This window comes from Meleagris gallopavo, chromosome Z, assembly GCF_905368555.1.
Source record: "Meleagris gallopavo chromosome Z, MGAL_WU_HG_1.1, whole genome shotgun sequence".
In the NCBI taxonomy this organism is placed as follows: Eukaryota; Metazoa; Chordata; class Aves; order Galliformes; family Phasianidae; genus Meleagris; species Meleagris gallopavo.
In genome coordinates, this window is record NC_139435.1 from 35,662,690 (window position 1) to 35,682,938 (window position 20,249).

The window sequence follows — 20,249 nt, forward strand, 5'->3', positions numbered from 1 at the left end:
ATAGTTTCATATTGGCAAGGATAAAGTAAGGAATGAGCAGCAGAGATTGTTTTAATTATGGTTGCTGATATGTATGTAGGATCACAATCATGTCTTTTTAATATTTTCAGTATCCAAGGGTACTGCCCATAGTAACTCCCCGCTTTGGCCCTTCCTGCACAGAAGATTTGCTGCGTGCGCTTGGTGATTTAGCACAAACTCATGATCTCCATGTGCAGGTAAGTCGTCAACTCTGCTTACAGTATAAACATTGTGGGTAGAAACCATAAAGACCAGTCAGTTTTAAAAGTTTCCACAAGACAGTTGAATTACATCCTTAACTTAAAGTCCATCTTTTAAATTCTTCTTAAATTAAAACTGTAATAGTACTGTACAAGAGTACTACGACCTTCACAACAAGTTAGAACCTCATAGCTTGAAGGATGCTTGAAGGACCCATCCCTCACAATGTATTAACTGGCAGACTGACACAAAGTATTGTGAATTAAAGCAACCCTTGTGTTGGTAAAGGTCACTGACTCTTGCCCAAGGTTGCAATGTCTGCTTCTCTGCCATCTACTGTTTCTATACAGGGCAGATGTATAGGAGAGAACTGCTGATCTTTCTGTCTCAATTACTCATCTTTTTTACCTTAAGTTGTTAATGTTCTAGGATATCCTTTGTTAGCCTGATCCCAAGATCCACTCCGTGGTACACTGCTATTCTTCTTTTACTTCATTGTCATAACTATCATTTTATTTACTACTTTAACATCTGCCAAACACTTGATGGTTTGCTATGTTACCGCACTACTGGGATGGATTATTCAGGCATATGTTCTCAAATAAGTTTTAAAGGAACAAATGGAACTTGCGTCTCTTCAATGAAAATAGAAACCCAAGGGCTATATCTAGCAATAGGCTTTACAAAGATTATTTTCTATCATAATGCGCTTAGCAGCAGCAGGTTTCTCAGAAATTTGAAATGTCAGGCTTAATGCTATTTAAAGAACTCACTGTTATTTATTTTCTTATTGCAGAGTCACATAAGTGAAACTGAAGAAGAACTCAAAGTTGTGGAGAACATGTTTCCTGCCTATCAGAGTTACACTGATTTGTATGATAAAAACAAGCTGCTTACCAGCAAGGTAGCTGCATATAAGCTTCCACAACATAGATTAGACTTATCCACGTACAATATATATGCAGGTTAATTGTGGTTACCTGGAAGGTTTATATTGTTCTGTCAAGATCAGTGGCATCTGGGAGAAAGTAAGCTGTTTCTGTTTTCTGGGTTGCACAAGTGTTAATGAAGTTACTGAAATCTTAAATTAGGGGAGAGAAGCATCGATGTATATTTATGCAAATTTCATGACTGTGAAGAGGAAAGGGACCTGGGAGTGTTGGTTGATGCTCGGCTGAACATGAGCTGACAGTGTGCCCAGGTGGCCAAGAGGGCCAACGGTATCCTGGCCTGCATTAGAAATAGTGTGGCCAGCAGGAGCAGGGAGATGATCATTCCCCTGTACTCACCACTGGTGAGGCCACACCTTGAGTATTGTGTTCAGTTTTGGGCCTCTCACTGCAAGAAAGACATTGAGGCTCTGGAACATGTGTAAAGAAGGGCAGTGAAACTGGTGAGGGGTGTGGAGCACGGGCTTTATGAGGAGTGACTGAAGGAGCTGGGATTATTTAGTCTGGACAAGAAGAGGCTCAGAGGAGACCTCATTGCACTCTACAACTTCCTGAAGGGAGGTTGTGATGAGGAGGGGTTTGGCCTCTTTTCCCAGGCAACAAACACGCCCCGAGGAAATGGCCACAAGTTGTACCAGAGGAGGTTTAGATTAGACATGAGGAAAAACTTTTTCTCTCAGAGTGGTCAGGCACTGGAATGGCTGCCTAGGGAGGTGGTGGAGTTGCCGTCCTTGGCAGTGTTCAAGAAGCATCTGGATGAGGAGCTACGAGATATGGTTTAGTAGCTTGTGGTAGCAATGGTAATGGGAGGACAGTTGGACTAGATGATCTTGTAGGTCCTTTCCAACCTTGTGTTTCTATGATTCTATGCTCCCTGAGCCTGTTTTCAAGGATCTTAAGAGGACTGACAGCAGTAGGATTGGAAGAAGACTAGGCAGTACTGATACTATAGGACTGGTAATTCTTTGGCAGTACTCCATTTTACTCATATTTAAAATTTAAAATTTTCAAAGGTACAAAGGAAAGCTGGAAACTTGATAGGGATTAATTATTGAACTTCCCTTTTCTGTCTTTGAAAATTTCCACAAGTAAATTAGGTATTTACTGTCTTTTTTATCTGAGAAATCAATACAAGCTACTTAAATACTAAACCAGTATTAATTTTGTTCTGTTGCAATGCACTGTCCACGGTTTTTTTTTTTTTTTTTTTTTGCATCAGTGTAGTAGAGCCAATACTTGTGCCAGAAAAAAGCCAGTCTAAATTCTGTCAAATGTTTATATCTACAGCACTGACAGTGCTTATTGAAATTTGGGGTTACCAGTGCTTTTTGATGCTAGGCTCCTTGTTCTTTGAGGAAGCATCCTATTAAATACAAGCATAAAAAACAGCACTCACCTCTCCCCAGACATCAGTACTAAGATAGCAAATTATTATTATTATTTTACTTATCTTTTTCAGGACTGTGGCTCAAATATTTTGTAGAATCATAGCATCATTTAGTTTAAAAAAGACCTTCAGGGTCATTAAGTCCAGCCGTCAACCTGATCTACCAATTCCCATCACTGAAGTGTTTTTGCGTTATTGTCATGTCCACATGTCTCTTAAACACTAGGGATGGGGCCTCACAACTTCCCTGAGCAGCTTGTTCTAGTGCTTGACCATGCCCTCTGTGAAGAAATTCTTCTAAATGTTCAATCAAAACCTCCCCTGCTGCAACGTGTGGCTGTTTCCTCGCATCCTGTCATTTGTTACCAGGGGAAAGAGACCAGCAGCCTCTTCAGCCGCTTCACTGCAGCCTCCTTTCAGATAGTCACAGAGGATGATGAGGTCTCCCTCCCACTCCTTTTCTCCAGACTATATATATATGTATATTTAAATAATCTCAATTAAAACAAAATGACAGCATTTTGACATAGCTACCAAATCTTTGTCCTTAAGTTAAGATGTGACTGTTCTCCCTGCTAGCTGAGTTTCATTTGAGTTTAATGAGTAAAGAAGGAAAAGATACAGTGCCATCAGGAGATGCTCAGTGAAAATAGCCCCAGTGCACTTGTCATTTGTATCATTAGATTGGAAGGCCCAACAGCTCTTGCCATATCTTATTCTTTTCTTTGAGTGGGTATTTGGCATTTGAGGTAATCTGAAGTAGGCTGATCAAATAATTGTTTTATGTCCTGTTAAATGATACTATCTCATATTTCTCTGTTCTATGTATACAAAATATACTTATTTCTAAAATCAGAGGGCAAGAAAACAAACGTAGACACATAGCAAATGAGCTAGTTTGATTAAAAGAATATTTCAGATATAGTCTACTTCATTCGAAACTTTGAGACAATGGGACACGCGTTAAGAGTTCAACATACACACTCTTCCACTTCTGTCATTTGCAATTCTGGTCTCAATACTTCATCTCTGTGGTAGCTATGAATACAAATAATAAAGTTGCAACAGTGTTATGCTGAGTATGGTGTTCTTGTTTTTGTTTCATGCAGCTATGTGTGACAATCACAGCTACCACAAAAGACCGTGGCGTCTTATTTTTTTGTATAAGTAAATGAATAAAAGCTGAGGAAGCAATATGTCAATCCTACTAGTGAAAGTTCCTCCCCTCTTGAATTCGAGAGCTTCATACAAAATGTGCATTTATTTCCCTTGCTGGTAACAGATGGCCTATTAGCTACTGAAAGCAGTGCAGCAAAAACTTGCAGGCACTGAAGTAAGTGCTTTTTTGAGTAAAATTGGTGATTCTCTTTCTCTTTAGACAGTGATGGCTCATGCCTGTCATCTTTCTGAAGAAGAGCTGGGACTTTTTAATCTTCGTGGAGCTGCAGTTGCACATTGCCCCAGTTCTAACTTTTCGTAAGTTAATAAAAGAAGATAATGGGACATTGGGATAGAGCTGTTTTTCACATAGTACCCTCAATCAACAGTAAGAAGTTTACTCTGGACTGACTTGTGATCTTTGAGTATAATCACATACATATGAATATTTCTTGTTTAAAACTTTTTATTAATGGCAGATTCAGGCCAGCTCTCCTCTCTCTAAAAAATATTTACATATTTTTGCAAAATGGGAAGGGGCTGCATAGTCTTAGTTATTTTAACAGAAATTAGATAGTATATGACTGAATAGTATATGACTGGGGAATGGTACTAATTGTTAAAATGTCATTTTGCTTTTAATATAATCATTATTATCTTGTTTGCCATGATTTACTGGCACTTGTGAAATGACCTCCCATCTTCTTGGAGTATATTTTACACCATATTTGGACTTTCCACACAGATGTGCTGTGAGCTCGTTTTCAGCAGATAACACTAAAACTATTTTATTAGGAAACTAAAACTTTCTGTTAGGAAAATTTGCTTTTACTTTTAGTGTCATCCAGATTTATGAATGTAAATGCTCTATCCCCATATAGAAGACTTGATCTGTAATGTGTGCTCTGAGAACCCTTTTCATGAAATTGACCTAAATCTTACCCCTTCCTAAATTGCAGAAACCAACTTTCCACTGTATGTATCTCACAGAAAACATTTCTTGTTCCAACCTAGGTTGCACAGTGGCATCTTAAATGTAAAAAATGTTTTGAAGCACAATGTGAAGGTTGGCCTTGGCACAGGTTGGTAGTTTGCTTTAAGAAGGATCTCTTGTAGAAATCATTGTAAAACACAAAAACAGAATCACAGAATGGCCCAGGTTAGAAGGGACCTCAAAGATCATGAATCTCCAACTCCTGCCACATGCAGGGCCACTAACCTCCACATTTAATACCAGACCAGGCTGCCCAGGGCCACATCCAATCTGGACTTGGACACTTCCAGGGACATCAACAACCTTTCTGGGCAGTCTGTTGCAGCACCTCACCACTCTCTCTGTAATGAACTTCCCCCTGACATCCAACCTAGACTTCCCTCCCTCAACTTAAAACCATTTTCCCTTGTCCTGCTAAAACACACAAAAACATAAAAACATACCCTCATATTTATATTGAAAGCCAACCTCCAACTTGTAAACCTACTTTTTTATCACTATCTGGAGGTGGTTAAAAAAAAAAAAAAAGAGAGAGAGAAGTTTTGTTCCCTTCACAAGAGTGAGCAATGCCTGAGTAACAGCTTTTCTGATTTTGGTTTCTGTTCTGCAGCGTGCATTATTTACCTGACCTTGTATGTAAGAGCACGTGTTAGGAATCACACAGTTAAAGACAGTGCATAGCATCACACTTTTTGCATGTAACATCTCCTACATTTTGTAACACTTAAGTAAAGCTCACAATTATTTACCAAAGTTATTCCTAGAGCTTGTTTCTAAGTTTCTAATCCTTTCTAGATGTTGCTGGTGGATATTCAGCTTCTATGCTTGATGCTATCAGAAAAACAGTGATAGCATCTAACACCCTTAAAATTAATAAAGTGAGTGAAGCAGGACTAACTCTTAAAGAAGCTTTTCGACTGGCAACTCTAGGAGGAAGCCAAGGTAAGAATAAATTTCTTTATAATATACATAGAAAACCACCCCTGTTTTTGATACGATGTCTCTGTGTATAAAAGATGGCTGAAACTCACAAATTTCCTAATTCCAGAGTGAAGTTCAAAACTATATTTGCCTTGAGATATTCTTCTGTCTCATAACAATACCACAATTGTGATAGTAACGTGTTTCTGTAACTATTGACAGTTTAATAAAAGCATCTTAATGATTTTCAGTGGCAGTATATTTTCTTTGAAAGCCCTTAACTTTGCTCATAACTTTGTCATACCAATTAGAAAGACTGATGAATGGCTTCCACTCCTATTTACTCTCATGCTTTTTTTGTCTGGGTTCTTCAGATTACAAGAAAAATTGTTTTATGTATTGGTTTTGAACTGTTCTATCACCTGCAAGGGTAGAGTATAAATTATTCATACAACCTTCCAGTAGCATGGATAAGTACAATTTGGGGAAACTTAAACGAGATTTTTTTCTTGCCATAATTTGATTACTGAAAGTCTAAATGCTTGTCACCCTCTTGTGTTTATTCAAAAAATTGCATTCTCCTCACAAACTTAAAGAGAATACGTCACTGTAGTGGAAACTACAGAATATTTCACCATTTTGAGGAGTTCAAACATTTTTAATGCATTGTGAAGCTCTTGCATGCACTACTTATAACTGAATTTCCTCTCTCAGACAGGAGCTATCTGAAAACAAGCAAATTCTTTGCAGATATTACCTTTTTGATAACTTGGTTTAACTCCTGAATATTGGAAATGCAGATTGAATATGCAGATGACTTAACATCTTCAGGCTATCCTGAATTATTTCCAAGAAGCCTCAAATGTCTATATTTAGGTATTCTGTACCCCCTTTCACTTTGGGTGAAACTGTAGATTTTCAGTGCTTGTGCACCCAAGAAGCAGAGGCTGCAGTGATGCTGGGATTAACAAAGTTGGATAACAGAACATAAGACAAGCCTGACAGCTGGGCATGGGACCAGCATATCTGGATGCGATATTTCTTTCACCATATTGTTCTTAGTTACTAATTACCCCTAGTCATCCTCTCAACACAACTTGTTTTTATCTACCATTGTAATACGTCTGTACAACCTGCCAAAGATACTTAAGCTGTTTTATAAAGATAAACAATTAGATCTTAGGCTTCTTTAGCAAGTGAATGTTATTATGTATATCATTATTTCTCTTACTTCCTCTCACAGCCTCTTTTAGAACTTTGGTATTTTTGCATAGTTAGTAATTATTATTCCGCTTTTAACAGCTAGTGGTCTATATGTAGGATCTGCAATGACACAAAATCAGAGGAGAATATTCAAAAAACAAAAATTAAAAGAAAGGTTTCAATTGTTTCCCAGATCTCTTTTACAGATACAAGTTCACCAAAATACATGTGATTTTTAAGGAAAACTTGCTTAAAAATATTGCTGACCTACTTATTTACTTACTTCCATGTTTTTCCACATATTCATCTAAATTCTTATATTCTTTTTTTAATCAAAAACACCTGAGGTAAGTTCTCAGATGCTTCCATGTAATAGAAAGAAACTTGCACTGAGGATCTGTGTATAAGCTTGCTTTCCCTTTCAGCTCTAGGACTGGATGATGTGATTGGGAACTTTGAGGTCGGCAAAGAATTTGATGCACTGCTGATCAACACTAAGGCCTCAGACAGCCCTTTCGACTTGTTCTCTGCTGATACTTTCGAGGTAATCTGATCACGATTAATGATCCAGAAAATAACTGTAAATAATGTGGCAAAGGTCTGTGATACAGCCAGTATGAAAGTCTCTTTGTGGCTGTTCCAGTAACAAGAATTGTGCAAACTGCCCTGCTGCTGTCTGTAGCTCAGCCCAAGAGGTGCAGAGGTGTTTTTAGAAGGTTGCTGTCCTCAGTGGCAGGCATAGGTATGTCAGTATGAGAGGAAATGCATGTGGCATGTTAATGCACAGATTATTAGAGCTGTCTGATCATTAGAGCTCACTATTTGCAGTGCCAAAGCACTGCCATCAAGAAAAAGCAGCTTAGTTAACGTTTTGAATTCACACTCAAGAATGGCAATCTGTTCCCAGATAAAGGCTGAAATACCATGGCTTCACTAGGACTGTATAATTAAGGAAGAGCTAAAGATAGCTAATTTGAGTTCAAAGCACAGTTTTTAAGCAACATATGAAAGCCTTTTGTGTTATGCAATGGGGACACTTTCTCAAACAAATTTTTGTACAATTAAAAAAAATTCAGTGAACAGCAGAAACTTGAATTTACTGAGGAGGCCAGAACGCTATCACTGTCTCTGTTTACTTAGAAACGTGTGCATAACTGGATGAGGTAATTTTTTTTCTTACCTTGTTTCAGCTACAAGAATTCAGATTAAATTCTGTAATTTGAAATCTTGTTCCTAATTCAAATAGTTCTAGAATGAGTGTTTTTTAATATCAGCCTAAACCTTTTTAGCTAAGTTATCAGTTCCTAGGACTATAAAAATACTTAGAATTTTGCCATATTTTTCAATAAATAAATGCATCGGAGAGCTCTAAAATATTGTTTTATTTATATTTTTGTTCATATTGTCAGACTTGTACAGTGTTTTCTTCTTGACACATATGGCTTCTTTAATGAAAATTATTTATGAGAAAACATGTAGACTAAGTTTAACTTTTAATTTCATTAGCATATTTAGGAAAACTATTGTTATCAGTTGTTTCCAGTTGCAAATAATTTTGATCTGAGACTTTAAATATGGTTTGCTGAATGTTTTTCTCCTGTTTCTCACAGGACTATCTCCAGAAGTTCCTCTATCTAGGTATGTTCAAAATACTCCTGTGTTACTTGCATGTGTCTCTGATCTTCTGACACAATGTGGAGGTTGCTTTACATTCATTTATAACAGCTTAGTAAAAATTAAATAGTATAATTTTTATTCTCTCTGACATGGTAAAGTATGCAATTTGGCATGAGCAGATACACAAGCTTAGCTGCCAGACTTGTAGTCACAGTTATTTTTATCTGTGGCATGAGTTAAATTGTGATTCACAGTAAAGTAGCATTGCTTTTCTTTATGCATTGCCAGTTGAGAACAAATGATCACTTGTTCTTGTAGTATGTGACTGGTACTGCCACCTGATACCTGTGTTAGTTGAGACAATCTGCAACAACTGTCTCTGTATAGATGTGTAATTGCAGATTTTGTGTCTACTAAATTGCAGTAGAAAGGCCTGAACAGTAGACTTTGAATCAAAGGTTACCTCTGGATGAATCTCATAACACAGTGTTATATTACATCCTTGTCTGATCATTAGCAAGATGTTTATGATGTTTATGCTTTAAACTTAAGAACAGATAAAGGCATTTCTTTAACTTGTCTGTGATCTTTGTGCTGACCTTGTCCACTGGCAAAACATAAACAAATACAAAATACACGACAAAACTGCAGCAGCTGGATGCTGTATTTATGTCTTAAAAGAAACAATGGTAGTCCACTAATCTTTAGGTGTTTATGGTGAAATATCGTTAGGGAAATATGCTTTCTCAGTTTTAAGAAATGAATTTAGGTAACTGAAAATTATATATTCCAAAACTTATCCTGGGGATTGCAGCATTTTAATTAATTAAATCAGTGCAGAGATTTATGTGCAAATATCTCTTCTGTTATTTCAGGTGATGACCGGAATATTTCTGAAGTGTACGTGGCTGGGAAGCAAGTGGTTCCTTTTTCAAGTTCAGTATAAATCCATTTCCCTTCTGCAAAATGTTCTGCTGATTACTCTGTATCTGATTTGGAAAACATTTGTTTAAAACAGTGCCTGATCATTTGGAATGACACCTCACTTCTGTTTTAAATCTTGCAAATTTGAAAAATTCTGTTAGGCCTTTCAGGAATTATGTGACCAACATTGTCACAGTTCTAAGAGGAAACAAACTTCTAAATTTGCTTGCAAAGATAACATGTGCATTGACAAAGAATTTGGTAAGTTTTTTACTTAAATAAACGATTGGTGTTTCTTTCAGTAATACCAGAGAAAATATTAAGAAGAGTAAGGAAGTTCTTACTGTTGTATGTTATTTTAGTTGAAAAAAAAAATGGCCAGTAAATCATTTTTGCAAATAATGAATGTCACAGAAGAATGTAATTTCCTTTATATTATCACTAAGTATGGAAAAAAATAGTGGCATTTGGGGGCATTTAATGATGTTTTTCATTTTTGTTTTTGTGGTTAATTTTAAAATACCCATTTATTTTAAAACATAATAAGTATCTATCTATACATAATGAAGAGTTCTAATTATCATTAGGCTCAGATTTGTCGCTAGTAGTCAGATACAATAGAACTGGTGGAAGGAGCAAGTAAAAAATACACAACTGGTCGAAGAGCTGCGAGTGCAGAAAGACTGTACAATTCTGTGACGCTGTAAGCTGAAGTAGCATTTCCTAAATGTTGCTCTAGCATCTGGAAGCAGTCAGTCCAATCTTTCACCACTTCTCTATTCACTTGACTGAATGAAACTTGTAATAACCCAAAAGCAGGTACAGAGATGCCTGAGTGGGCTTCTCTGTGGCAGAAAATGAATGGGTTCTTCAGGATTAGAGGGAGTGCTTTCTCTGGTTCAGCCTCTTGTAGAACCTTACCAAATTCATTTCTTCCAAACTGTTTAGATTGTGGGTGATAACAATTTCCCTTCTCCTTTCTGTAGCAGAAATGGGCATCTTTAAAGCAAAACCCGCCAGAAACAGGCTGTCTCTGGCTGTTACCGCCTTTCACTTGAGGTGTAATTCCTTACTGGAAAAAGCTATTCAGCTTTAATGTGCTCTTTTTCTTTCAACACTGGAACAGTAACTACAGCCCTGTACAATGCTAGGTAAAAAATGTGTCCTTTTAATTTTGGTAGTCTGCGTTCTTAAAAAGTCTATTTTCCTACTTGTTATTACAGCCTTTTTTTTAATGCAAGATTAGTTTGAGAATGGGGATACTTCTTGTTTCTTTATTATGGTTGTTGTTTTTTTTTGTTTGTTTTGTTTGTTTTGCAGTACAAAGGATAAAAGCTTTAATTTTAGTGTTAGTGGATACAATATTGCACTACCTGCTATACATATTTGTTGAGTATGGCCGGCTTCAAACACCTTTGATTTTGCTGAGCTTTATTTCACACCTTTATCTGGCTTCTAATTATATAAAGGCACAGCCCTTCCCTGTGCTCTTAAAACAAGAGAGGTATCTGCATGAACATCTAAATTTCTGTCTGTATAAGGGAATGTTTGGTCTGATATCCTTAACAACTTGCTCTGACTTGAAGCTTTGTCGGAGCTTACGCGTTGTTCAGATTATGACTACATGAGACAGTATAGTGGAACCATAACTAGATTAGGCACTTAAAGTACCTGGAATCTTTTTCAGTGTTTTGTGTTATTTGTTTTTTTTTTGTTGTTGTTGTTGTTTGGTTGTTTGTTTTATTCTGTCATGGAGTAGCCCTACTGCACAGCATGGTATTTTGGCTTGCATATGCCACCCTAAAGCAGCTGCACTGCTTGCTCATTTAGAGCTAGCTCAGGTAACCTCACACGGCATCACTCTGTGCCATATGTGTGCCGAGTTACACTCTTTGTTTCCATTATGTTCAATCATTGCTAAGGCTTTTGGATTAGAGATTTAAGGATTGAGATTTCATATTCCATCAGGATGTCACAAAAGTTTTGTTTTTCACATGTCCCTATAACCTACATAGTAGCACACTTTCTTTGCAAATACAGCCTGCAGTTCTTTAACTCAGATTCCTGATTCAGGGAACATTTTTCCTCGTGAATTTTGACATGAATTTAATTAATTGACCAAAATTTGCAATCCAAAACCAAAGATCTATGAGAGACATGTTTTAATCCTCCAGTTACTGTCTGAAACTACTCCTAAGGAGTTGCATGGTTTGCAGCTTTGGCTTTCCTGCAGGAATGTATTCTGGGACAGAGAAAGATGATGCAGACTGATGTATGTTCATGCTATAGTACTTTACTTCCAGAGCTATGAATTATATCAACTTTTATTTTAGGGATAGTCTAAGCTGTGCCTGACTTTATTGCTATTTTGTGGTAGTGTTAAGAATGTGATTCAGTGTTTGTTTCAAAGACTTGAAGAGAGGGAGAGGATGAATATTTGCAAACTGGGAGTACAGAAAGAAGCTTTAAAGTCTCACCAAACACTGCTGGTGGCCCAATTACAAAGGGACTCTCTAGAATATCTGCTGGGAATAACTTTTGCATTTGAATATTGGCATGTCTTGAGAGTTTGGCTCTTGCTAAATTCCTGCACGAGGCAGGAATCTGGTAGCCAGACCCCACACTTAAAGAATTGATGTTCCAGAATTGCAGCTCGGGGAGGTGCTCTGCCCACAAGTAGTAGTGCCACGGGCTTTCTGCAGCTCCATACATTGCTGGTGACAAATCTGAATTTGGTTAGAGGGACCAGTGGAAGAACTGATACAGCCATGTAACAAACAAACTGGTAGCATCTAAATAGAATTGAATGTAAAAATTCTGTAATACCAGAAAAAAGTTCCTTTGAGGTAGACCTAGAACTTTCCATGGAAGGTAGCTTAGGAAGGAGTCTGGTTTTAGAAGATACAGAGGATGTAGTAGTCAGACTTCTCTGAAGCAATTTTGGGGAAGTATCCTGCTGTGAAGTATTTATTAGCCCCAAGGATTCTTTGACTATTTGAAGATTGTAGAGATGCTTGGTGCAGTAGGAGAATATTGGTAGGTGGCAGCAGTTACTGTTGAGACTTATAGCTCTGCACCAATGCCTGCATATAGTCTGATTCCTTGTACTCTGCTGCATACATGGTCTGCAGCAGGTCAGATCATTGGTTCAGATTCTTACAGTCTCTGTTAGAGACTGTATTTGGTGTCTGTGACTGCACCTCCAGCGTAGTTTCCACCAAAGAAGAGAAACTTCCTTATATACCAAAACCACACTGGAAGCAGAAGCAATGTTCAATTAATGGTATGTAAACATCATTAGTGTCTCAAAAAAAAAAAAAAGAAAAAAAGACTTAAACTATTCCCCCTCCATGCTCACTGGCATAGAAGACAAATCAGAGCAACTTCTTTCAAAATAAAATAAAATAAAATAATTAAAAAAATAAAAATAAAAATAAGGAACCACACTGGGGACAAGACTAAGTAGAAGAAAACATCAGGATAATTTTCAGTCAGCATAAATTGATGTTGTGCTACTGACATAAGATAGAGCCTCTGGAAAAATGTACACACAACTGTTTCCAGATGTCAGACCCCATTAGTTCTCTTGATTGTGGATGGGATCTGTATTTTTGATGTGTCTTTGTGTTCAGTGTCAGCACACTATTCAGACAGAAAAAAAAAATAAGGGTAATTTGTGAAAAGCTTGCTTGTTGGGGCAATATGCTTAATGTGTTCTATGTTCAGATGAGCAATTACTAACTATAAATGGAGTGTATTTGAATTACTTTTATATGTTGATCTCATTGTGTCACTTTAGGTTTTGATTATTAATGAAATGCGAGTAACTATCGCTTATGCATTATGCAGTGTTATTTGAATTATTCATGTGTGGCAAGTGGAGTTCTGCACTTTAAAATGTTGGCTTGACCTAGTGTTTGTATTTATTCTGTGTTTTTATGCAATCAGAAAGCTTTATGGGGAAAAAAGTATATTTGTTCTTTGTACTGAGCATTTTCATTATTGTAAGTGGAATTTATTTCAAAAAGAAATGTTAAAATGACCCTGTTTATAAGTCTGTACCTGATTATACATTCATGAATGAAACAACTATAATGGTTTTATAAAATCAGACATGAACAGTAATGTTATGCTTAAAAAAATATTTACAGAGAAATAATTTTTATTCTAATTATGATTATGCAGTGCAGATTAGCAAAAATTAATCAGTCTTGCTATATATCTGCAAGTCTACTGAGCAAAAACTATAACTCTTCCTGATTATACATTTAAGAAGAGTTGCATGCTTTGAAAAACAAAATGCCTAAATTCTTTCTGAGAATATCTGTTTTAATATGAAATTATATTAGCAGTTGTTCTCAGAGGAATCTTTAAAATTTTTTTCCAGAATTACCATATACAATCTGTAACAGATAATAAGTTGGGTAGCTTTTAAAATAATACTAGATTGATATAAATAAGTAGTCTGGCATTACGAGCAGTCCTATGTTTAGCATTGAGCAACTTATCTCTAAGGAGAATGTGCACAAGTGGAAGGAATTCAGGAAAACTCAAGGCACATGGGAAATTTGAGAAATGACTGCAAAAAAATATAACTTGAAAAGGCAGCAGAATGCAAAATAATGCAAAATAGAAAGAAGCTAGATCAGAGAAGGTTGTGCAGACACAATGACATGTTAATGAAGTTTTAGGTGGGAAATGCTAAGGAAAGAAGAAAATTTTTCAGGCACAGTTCTGTTAAATCACAGAGTTGATTTATTTAAAAAGTCATCAAGGCCCAGGAACAGATCAAATTTCCAAAGGGAGCCAGTTATTTATATGCTAAAATATTAAGAGCCCAAATTACCATGGCTAATTGTAATGCTGTTCCTCTCTACTTCAAGATTCAAATTAAAGCTACTCGCAACAACTCCAGAAGAAACCTAATACAATATTGTGTTTTATCTTCATGTTTCCTATGAAACATGAAGGCATTTGGCATTCAGCAAGTCAGTTACTAAAGTAGTCTGACCTTAGGGGGAGCACCAGTACTGCCTCATGCAACATCCCCTGTCACATGCCTCATGGTGCAATGATGATAAGAGTTCAGCAGCATAGGAATACAAGCCTCTGGTATGACTAGAGTCCCTGCAAGTAAGCTGATTCAGTTTTCTGGCTGTTTTGAACATCAGAACACACAGAGAGTGCAGCACATTTTAAATTGCACAATCAGCTTGGAGTGTTAGTTCACTACCTAACAGTGATCTCACATGCACTAGGAACTTTGTCCTATAGTTTATTTTTGAGCCCAGTTAATATGTGTAAAACAACTCCTGCTTATTTCAGCAGAGAAGCCAGCAAATGACATCTGCTGGGCTCTCTTTACAAAATAAAAATGGGTATCAGCAACAATCTGTTGTGTAAGGTTAATTAAACAGTTACTTTTCCTGAAAAGTCTGAGAAGTGTTTTTGGAGGATATTTTCCAGGAAATTTCAATAAAAAAACTTTTTTTCTTGGAAAGTGTCCTAAGCTGGAGTGATGTGTTTCAACCCCTGTGACTTCTGTTGTGACAGTGATCTGTACAGAAGTGAATGCAGCAGTTATGCTTAGAGTCATCCTTTTTCCCTGCTCAAGACTTAGACTTGTTTATTTGATTTGTGATTTCTCACAGACTTCAATTTAATTGGAAAATAGCTAGGATGAATGAGTGCAGTTGGGCTTGAAAGGCAATCTCATAGCCACTCACCTAATACTTAACTTAAAAGATCTGTCCCATAAGAAAAGTATTATTTATTACACTTACGCAGTTTGTGGGCTCAGTGTTTTGGCTTAATGATTTGAGTCAGCTGGTAACAAACACAGCCAAGATCAGAATGTAAACTATGAGCAGCTGACATAAACAGAAATATATTTTACCTTGGTCTGCACTTGAGCCACTGTAAGCCTTGCTTAGCCACAAGCCACTAGGCGCCTTCGAATACAAAACTGAGCCTTCAGTAAAAGGGACCAATGTTTCTGTTAACTAAGCTTTTCATTTCTGTGTCTGGCTGATCTCTGGCTTTGGAGCTGGGCTGTGTCCATTAAAAGCTTTTGCTGATGGAGGTTTTAAAAAGTGGTTACATGTTCTCCTTAGCTGTTGAAGATAGCAGCACAGAGACTGTCAACCATTGTTCAATATGACTGTCACTGTTCAATGACTGTCAATATGAGCCTTCTTTCCTCAGAGGAGAGATGACATCTCAGCAAAGTAAGCTTTTCTGATTCTGGTCCTTGGTTTTGTCAGCTTGTGACCTGTTTGTAGGTTCTAGTTGGTTCTTTTGTGAAAAATGCCTATTTGGAGTTATGCTGTTGAATTCCTCCTACCTGTTGTGCTCACGCGTAATTTCAAGAGCAGTGTATTTGGAAAAATGGTATACGTTATTTCCTTTGTTCTGCTTGTTTTTGATCGTGCTAAATGGGAATTTATGTACTGTTGAAACAAAATAAAGTGGCCTTGTGTTTACACCAGCCTTCATCTGTTTCTGTGTTTGACTTTGGAGGACAGAAAGAGAAGGTGAAAAGGTAAAAATTTACAATGAAGACAGTAATACATGGCACAGTGTAAAAGAAGCACAGAATGTGCCTGCTTCCTGGCAAACTCAGAAACACTCATTGTAGAGGTTTGTAAACACGTTTCGTATATATGACATAATTTTAAGGGACTTTTTTCAGACTCAGAACTCTTCGAGCATTTATTGTAGTTTTATTACCAGATTTTCTGGTTTGATAAATCAAAGCAAGTGCTTCTGCAACATTTTTATTCTTTTGTGTACAAGCAAACTATACTGGAATACTTTCTTCTTGTGCTTAGCAGCAAGCACAAGGTCACATCTCCTTTCATGTGTTTTTCCTCACTCTCCTATTTCTCAAGCCATAAAAATGTCTACAATAGAATAGTGTGTCTGAAACGTACCAGGAGCATATTTCCTTAAAACAAAAATTCCCATAGGAAAACTACTAATTACACACTGAGGAATTGTATGCTACAGTTTTGAAAATTATGTGCAAGTTATTATCATCAAAATGCAACATAATGTGCAAAAGAAATGAAGTTGTTTTCTATTTTCTTCAACCAACTTACCAGCACAAGTCATGCAAACTGTAGAGGAAAGGCAAAATGAAACTGTTTTGTAAATTAATGTTCTTAATAGAAGAGCCCATTTAGGCTTTCAGCGTAGGAATTCTGGTTCTTAACATTTCAGTTTGGACAATAGCAGTTTTTGTTAGAATACTCTGTTATGATTTTAGCTGACACATCTATTTAAAGCAGTGTAAACTTCAGATGTGAGCACAGCACATGTAAACCTGCTTGAAAATGTGAGAGGTTTTGGGTATGTTGACAGTAAATCTTAGGCTGTAATTACCTGTTTCACTGTAGTGATTGTGATGCAGACACAGTGTGTATTTGTGAACACAATTTGCAAGCTTAAAGAAATGGTCATTGAATAGTCATGAACACATTACTAGTGTAATTTTCATGCCTGCTCCCGTGGCTATCCTGGTTTGGGATCTGGTAATAAATCATTTATAACTGAGCTCAGTAGGTTTATAGTTCATGAGCTAAGAGAATAGTTAAAATGCAAAAAGAAGGTTGCTTTCCATATGCTAATATTCTGCAATTGGCTGTCATCCTTCCAAACTAATCAGCTTGTGACTGTATTCTTTCATTGGTTCTGATTAAAACTGTTCATTAGGAATTAGCCTAAAAATATGTCCAGAAATGCCATGAAATGCAGATTAGAATTGAGAAATGCTTCTTCCCAATTTTGTTTTCAAGGTACAATTGTAAAATAGCTATCTTGCTTCTGAGAACTTGGAAGTACTACTACAATGTTCTAATCTCAGGCCAGAGTTAAATCACAACTTCCCACCACTGTATGGCTCTGTTACTTCTTAAAGAACATCAATTCACAGAATCACAGAATTGTAGGGGTTGGAAGGGACCTCTAGAGATCATCGAGACCAACCCCCCTGCCAAAGCAGGTTCCCTACACCAGGTCGCACAGGTAGGCGTCCAGGTGAGACTTGAATATCTCCAGAGGAGGAGACTCCACAACCTCCCTGGGCAGCCTGTTCCAGTGCTCCGTCACCCTCACCGTGAAGAAGTTCTTACGCACATTCGTGCGAAACTTCCTATGCTGCAGCTTATGTCCGTTTCCCCTCGTCCTGTCTCCACGTACCACTGAAAACAGACTGGCCTCACCACTATGGCCGCCACACCTCAGATATTTATAAACCTGGATCAGGTCCCCTCTCAGTCATCTTTTCTCAAGGCTAAAGAGACCCAGTTCACTTAGCCTTTCTTCATAGGGGAGATGCTCCAGGCCCTTCACCATCTTTCTGGCCCTCCGCTGGACACTTTCCAAGAGATCCCTGTCTTTTTTGTACTGGGGAGCCCAGAACTGGACACAGTACTCCAGATGAGGCCTTACCAGGACAGAGTAGACTCTCTCGACCTGCTGGACACGCTCTTCTTAATGCACCCCAGAATGCCATTGGCCTTTTTGGCCACGAGGGCACACTGCTGGCTCATGGCCAACCTGTCGTCCACCAGGACGCCCAGGTCCCTCTCTGCAGAGCTCCTCTCCAGCAGCTCATCCCCCAGCCTGTATTGGTGCATGCAATTATTCCTCCATAGGTGTAAGACCCTACACTTGCTTTTGTTGAACCTCATCCAGTTTCTTACTGCCCAGCTCTCCAGCCTGTCCAGGTCTCGCTGAATGGCAGCACAGCCTTCAGGCATGTCAGCCAATCCTCCCAACTTCGTATCATCAGCAAATTTGCTGAGGGTGGCCACTATCCCCTCATCAAGGTCATTGATGAAGATGTTGAACAAGACCGGACCCAGCACAGACCCCTGGGGGACACTATTGGTTACAGGTCTCCAGCCAGACTCTGCACCACCAATGACGACCCTCTGCGCTCTGCCAGCCAGCCAGTTCTCAACCCACCTCACTGTCCACTCGTCTATCCCACACTTCCTCAGCTTTGTTATAAGGATGTCATGGGAGACAGTATCAAATGCCTTTCTAAAATCAAGGTAGATTACATCTACCGCTCTTCCCCCATCCACCCAGCATGTGACAGCATCATAGAAGGCCACCAAGTTGGTCGAGCACGACCTCCCCTTGGTGAACCCATGCTGACTACTCCTGATAATCTCCTTTTCTCCCAGTTGTCTGGAGATGGTATCCATCACAAGCTGTTCCATCACCTTTCCAGGGACGGAGGTGAGGCTGCCAGGCCTATAATTACCCGGATCTTCCTTCTTGCCCTTTTTGAAGACCGGAGTGACATTGGCTATCCTCCAGTCTTCAGGGACCTCCACTGTTATCCAAGACCTCTCCAAAATGATGGAGAGCGGTTCGGCAATGACCTCCGCCAGCTCCCTCAGCACACGTGGATGCACCCCATCAGGTCCCATGGACTTGTGGACCTTAGTACTGCCTAGGCGCTCACGCACGTCCTCTTTCCTGACTAAAGGGAAGTCTCCCATTCCCCAGACCCTCTCCCTAACCTCCAGGGTGTGGGATTCCTGCGGGAGAGCCTTTTCACTGAAGGCGGAAGTAAAGAAGGCATTCAGTATCTCTGCCTTCTCAGCATCCACCGTTATGAGAACCCCCCCCTCACTTAGTAAGGGGCATTCTCTCTAGTTTTCCTTTTGCTGTTAACATACTTGAAGAAGCCTTTTTTATTATCCTTTATCACTTTAGCTAGATTCAATTCCAGACGGGCTTTAGCCTTCCTCGTTGCATCCCTGCAGGCCCTGACTACATTCCTATATTCTTCCCAAGTGGTCAGACCCTTTTTCCACATTTCATGGACCTTCTTCTTTCCTTTGAGCTTGCGCATGAGCTCCTTGCTCATCCACAAAGGTCTCCTGCCACCTTTTCCCGATTTCTTGCTCACAGGGACGCACTGATCCTGAGCTTGGAAGAAGAGCTGTTTAAATGCTGACCAGCTCTCAGAGGCCCCCTTACCTTCTAACACCTGAACCCACGGGATAGCTCCAAGTAGGTCCTGGAAGAGATCGAAGTTGGCTCTCCTAAAGTCCAGGGTAGCAATCCTACTTATTGCTTTGCTTCTTCCACTAATTCCAGCTAGCTGTGGGCAGTATTAACACTTATTATTTATGGTTCTGGATAAAGTGTTTCCTAAACTCCTATTTTTAAGGAGAAGAGATCAAAGTAACTCGGAACAAAGGAGGATTATAAGGACAGAACTTTGCCAAGTTTTGACTATTAGACATGCTGTTTACTACACATTCCACTTAGTAATATTGTTCTTCTGATCAGCATATGTGAACACATGCATTCAAGTTTTGGCTAAATACACTTCAACTTTATGCTGTACAATACCTTTAGATAAATGCCTATGTAAAAATGTAATGAGTTGCTTAGGTCCTCAAGTTTATCACTTATTAAAAAAACACAGGTATTTGCATGAACAAGCCTGTGATGTACTGTGACATTATTCATGACTTTTCCTGTTGTTCACAAAAAGATTAATACAGAATGATTCTCTAAACAGGTCCACCTGTTTACATGTGGAACTGTCTTTCAAAGTCAGTGGGTGCACCTACACTAGCATTTTAGTTCAGAGAAGGAGTGAGCATTCAGAGTCTTTGAGCCATCTATATTTCTGCATTTAAACTAAATAGAAAATGTATCTGGAAAAAGAGAAACATCACCCCCATTTTTTAAAAAAGTAGAAAGGAAGATCTAGGAAACTATGGACTGTTGGGGCAATCATGAAGCAGATCATCCTGGAAGACATGTTAAGGCACGTATAAGATGAGGAGGTGATCTGAAACAACCATCATGGCTTCACCAAGGGCAGATCATGCCTGACTAA

General features: G+C 38.4%; 1 protein-coding gene across 1 annotated transcript in view; it reads left to right on the forward strand.

The window, feature by feature from the left end:
• The window catches only part of GDA (guanine deaminase), a 32,602-nt gene extending 16,737 nt beyond the window's left edge, over nucleotides 1-15,865 (forward strand). The window contains exons 7-14 of the mRNA XM_085213146.1: nucleotides 111-218; nucleotides 1,019-1,126; nucleotides 3,938-4,035; nucleotides 4,732-4,799; nucleotides 5,507-5,653; nucleotides 7,261-7,379; nucleotides 8,446-8,473; nucleotides 9,328-15,865. Of these exons, the coding sequence (XP_085069272.1) occupies nucleotides 111-218; nucleotides 1,019-1,126; nucleotides 3,938-4,035; nucleotides 4,732-4,799; nucleotides 5,507-5,653; nucleotides 7,261-7,379; nucleotides 8,446-8,473; nucleotides 9,328-9,398 (747 nt within the window). The 3' untranslated portion in view covers nucleotides 9,399-15,865. The remainder of the gene's footprint in view (nucleotides 1-110; nucleotides 219-1,018; nucleotides 1,127-3,937; nucleotides 4,036-4,731; nucleotides 4,800-5,506; nucleotides 5,654-7,260; nucleotides 7,380-8,445; nucleotides 8,474-9,327) is intronic.
• The last annotated feature ends 4,384 nt before the right edge of the window (nucleotides 15,866-20,249 follow it).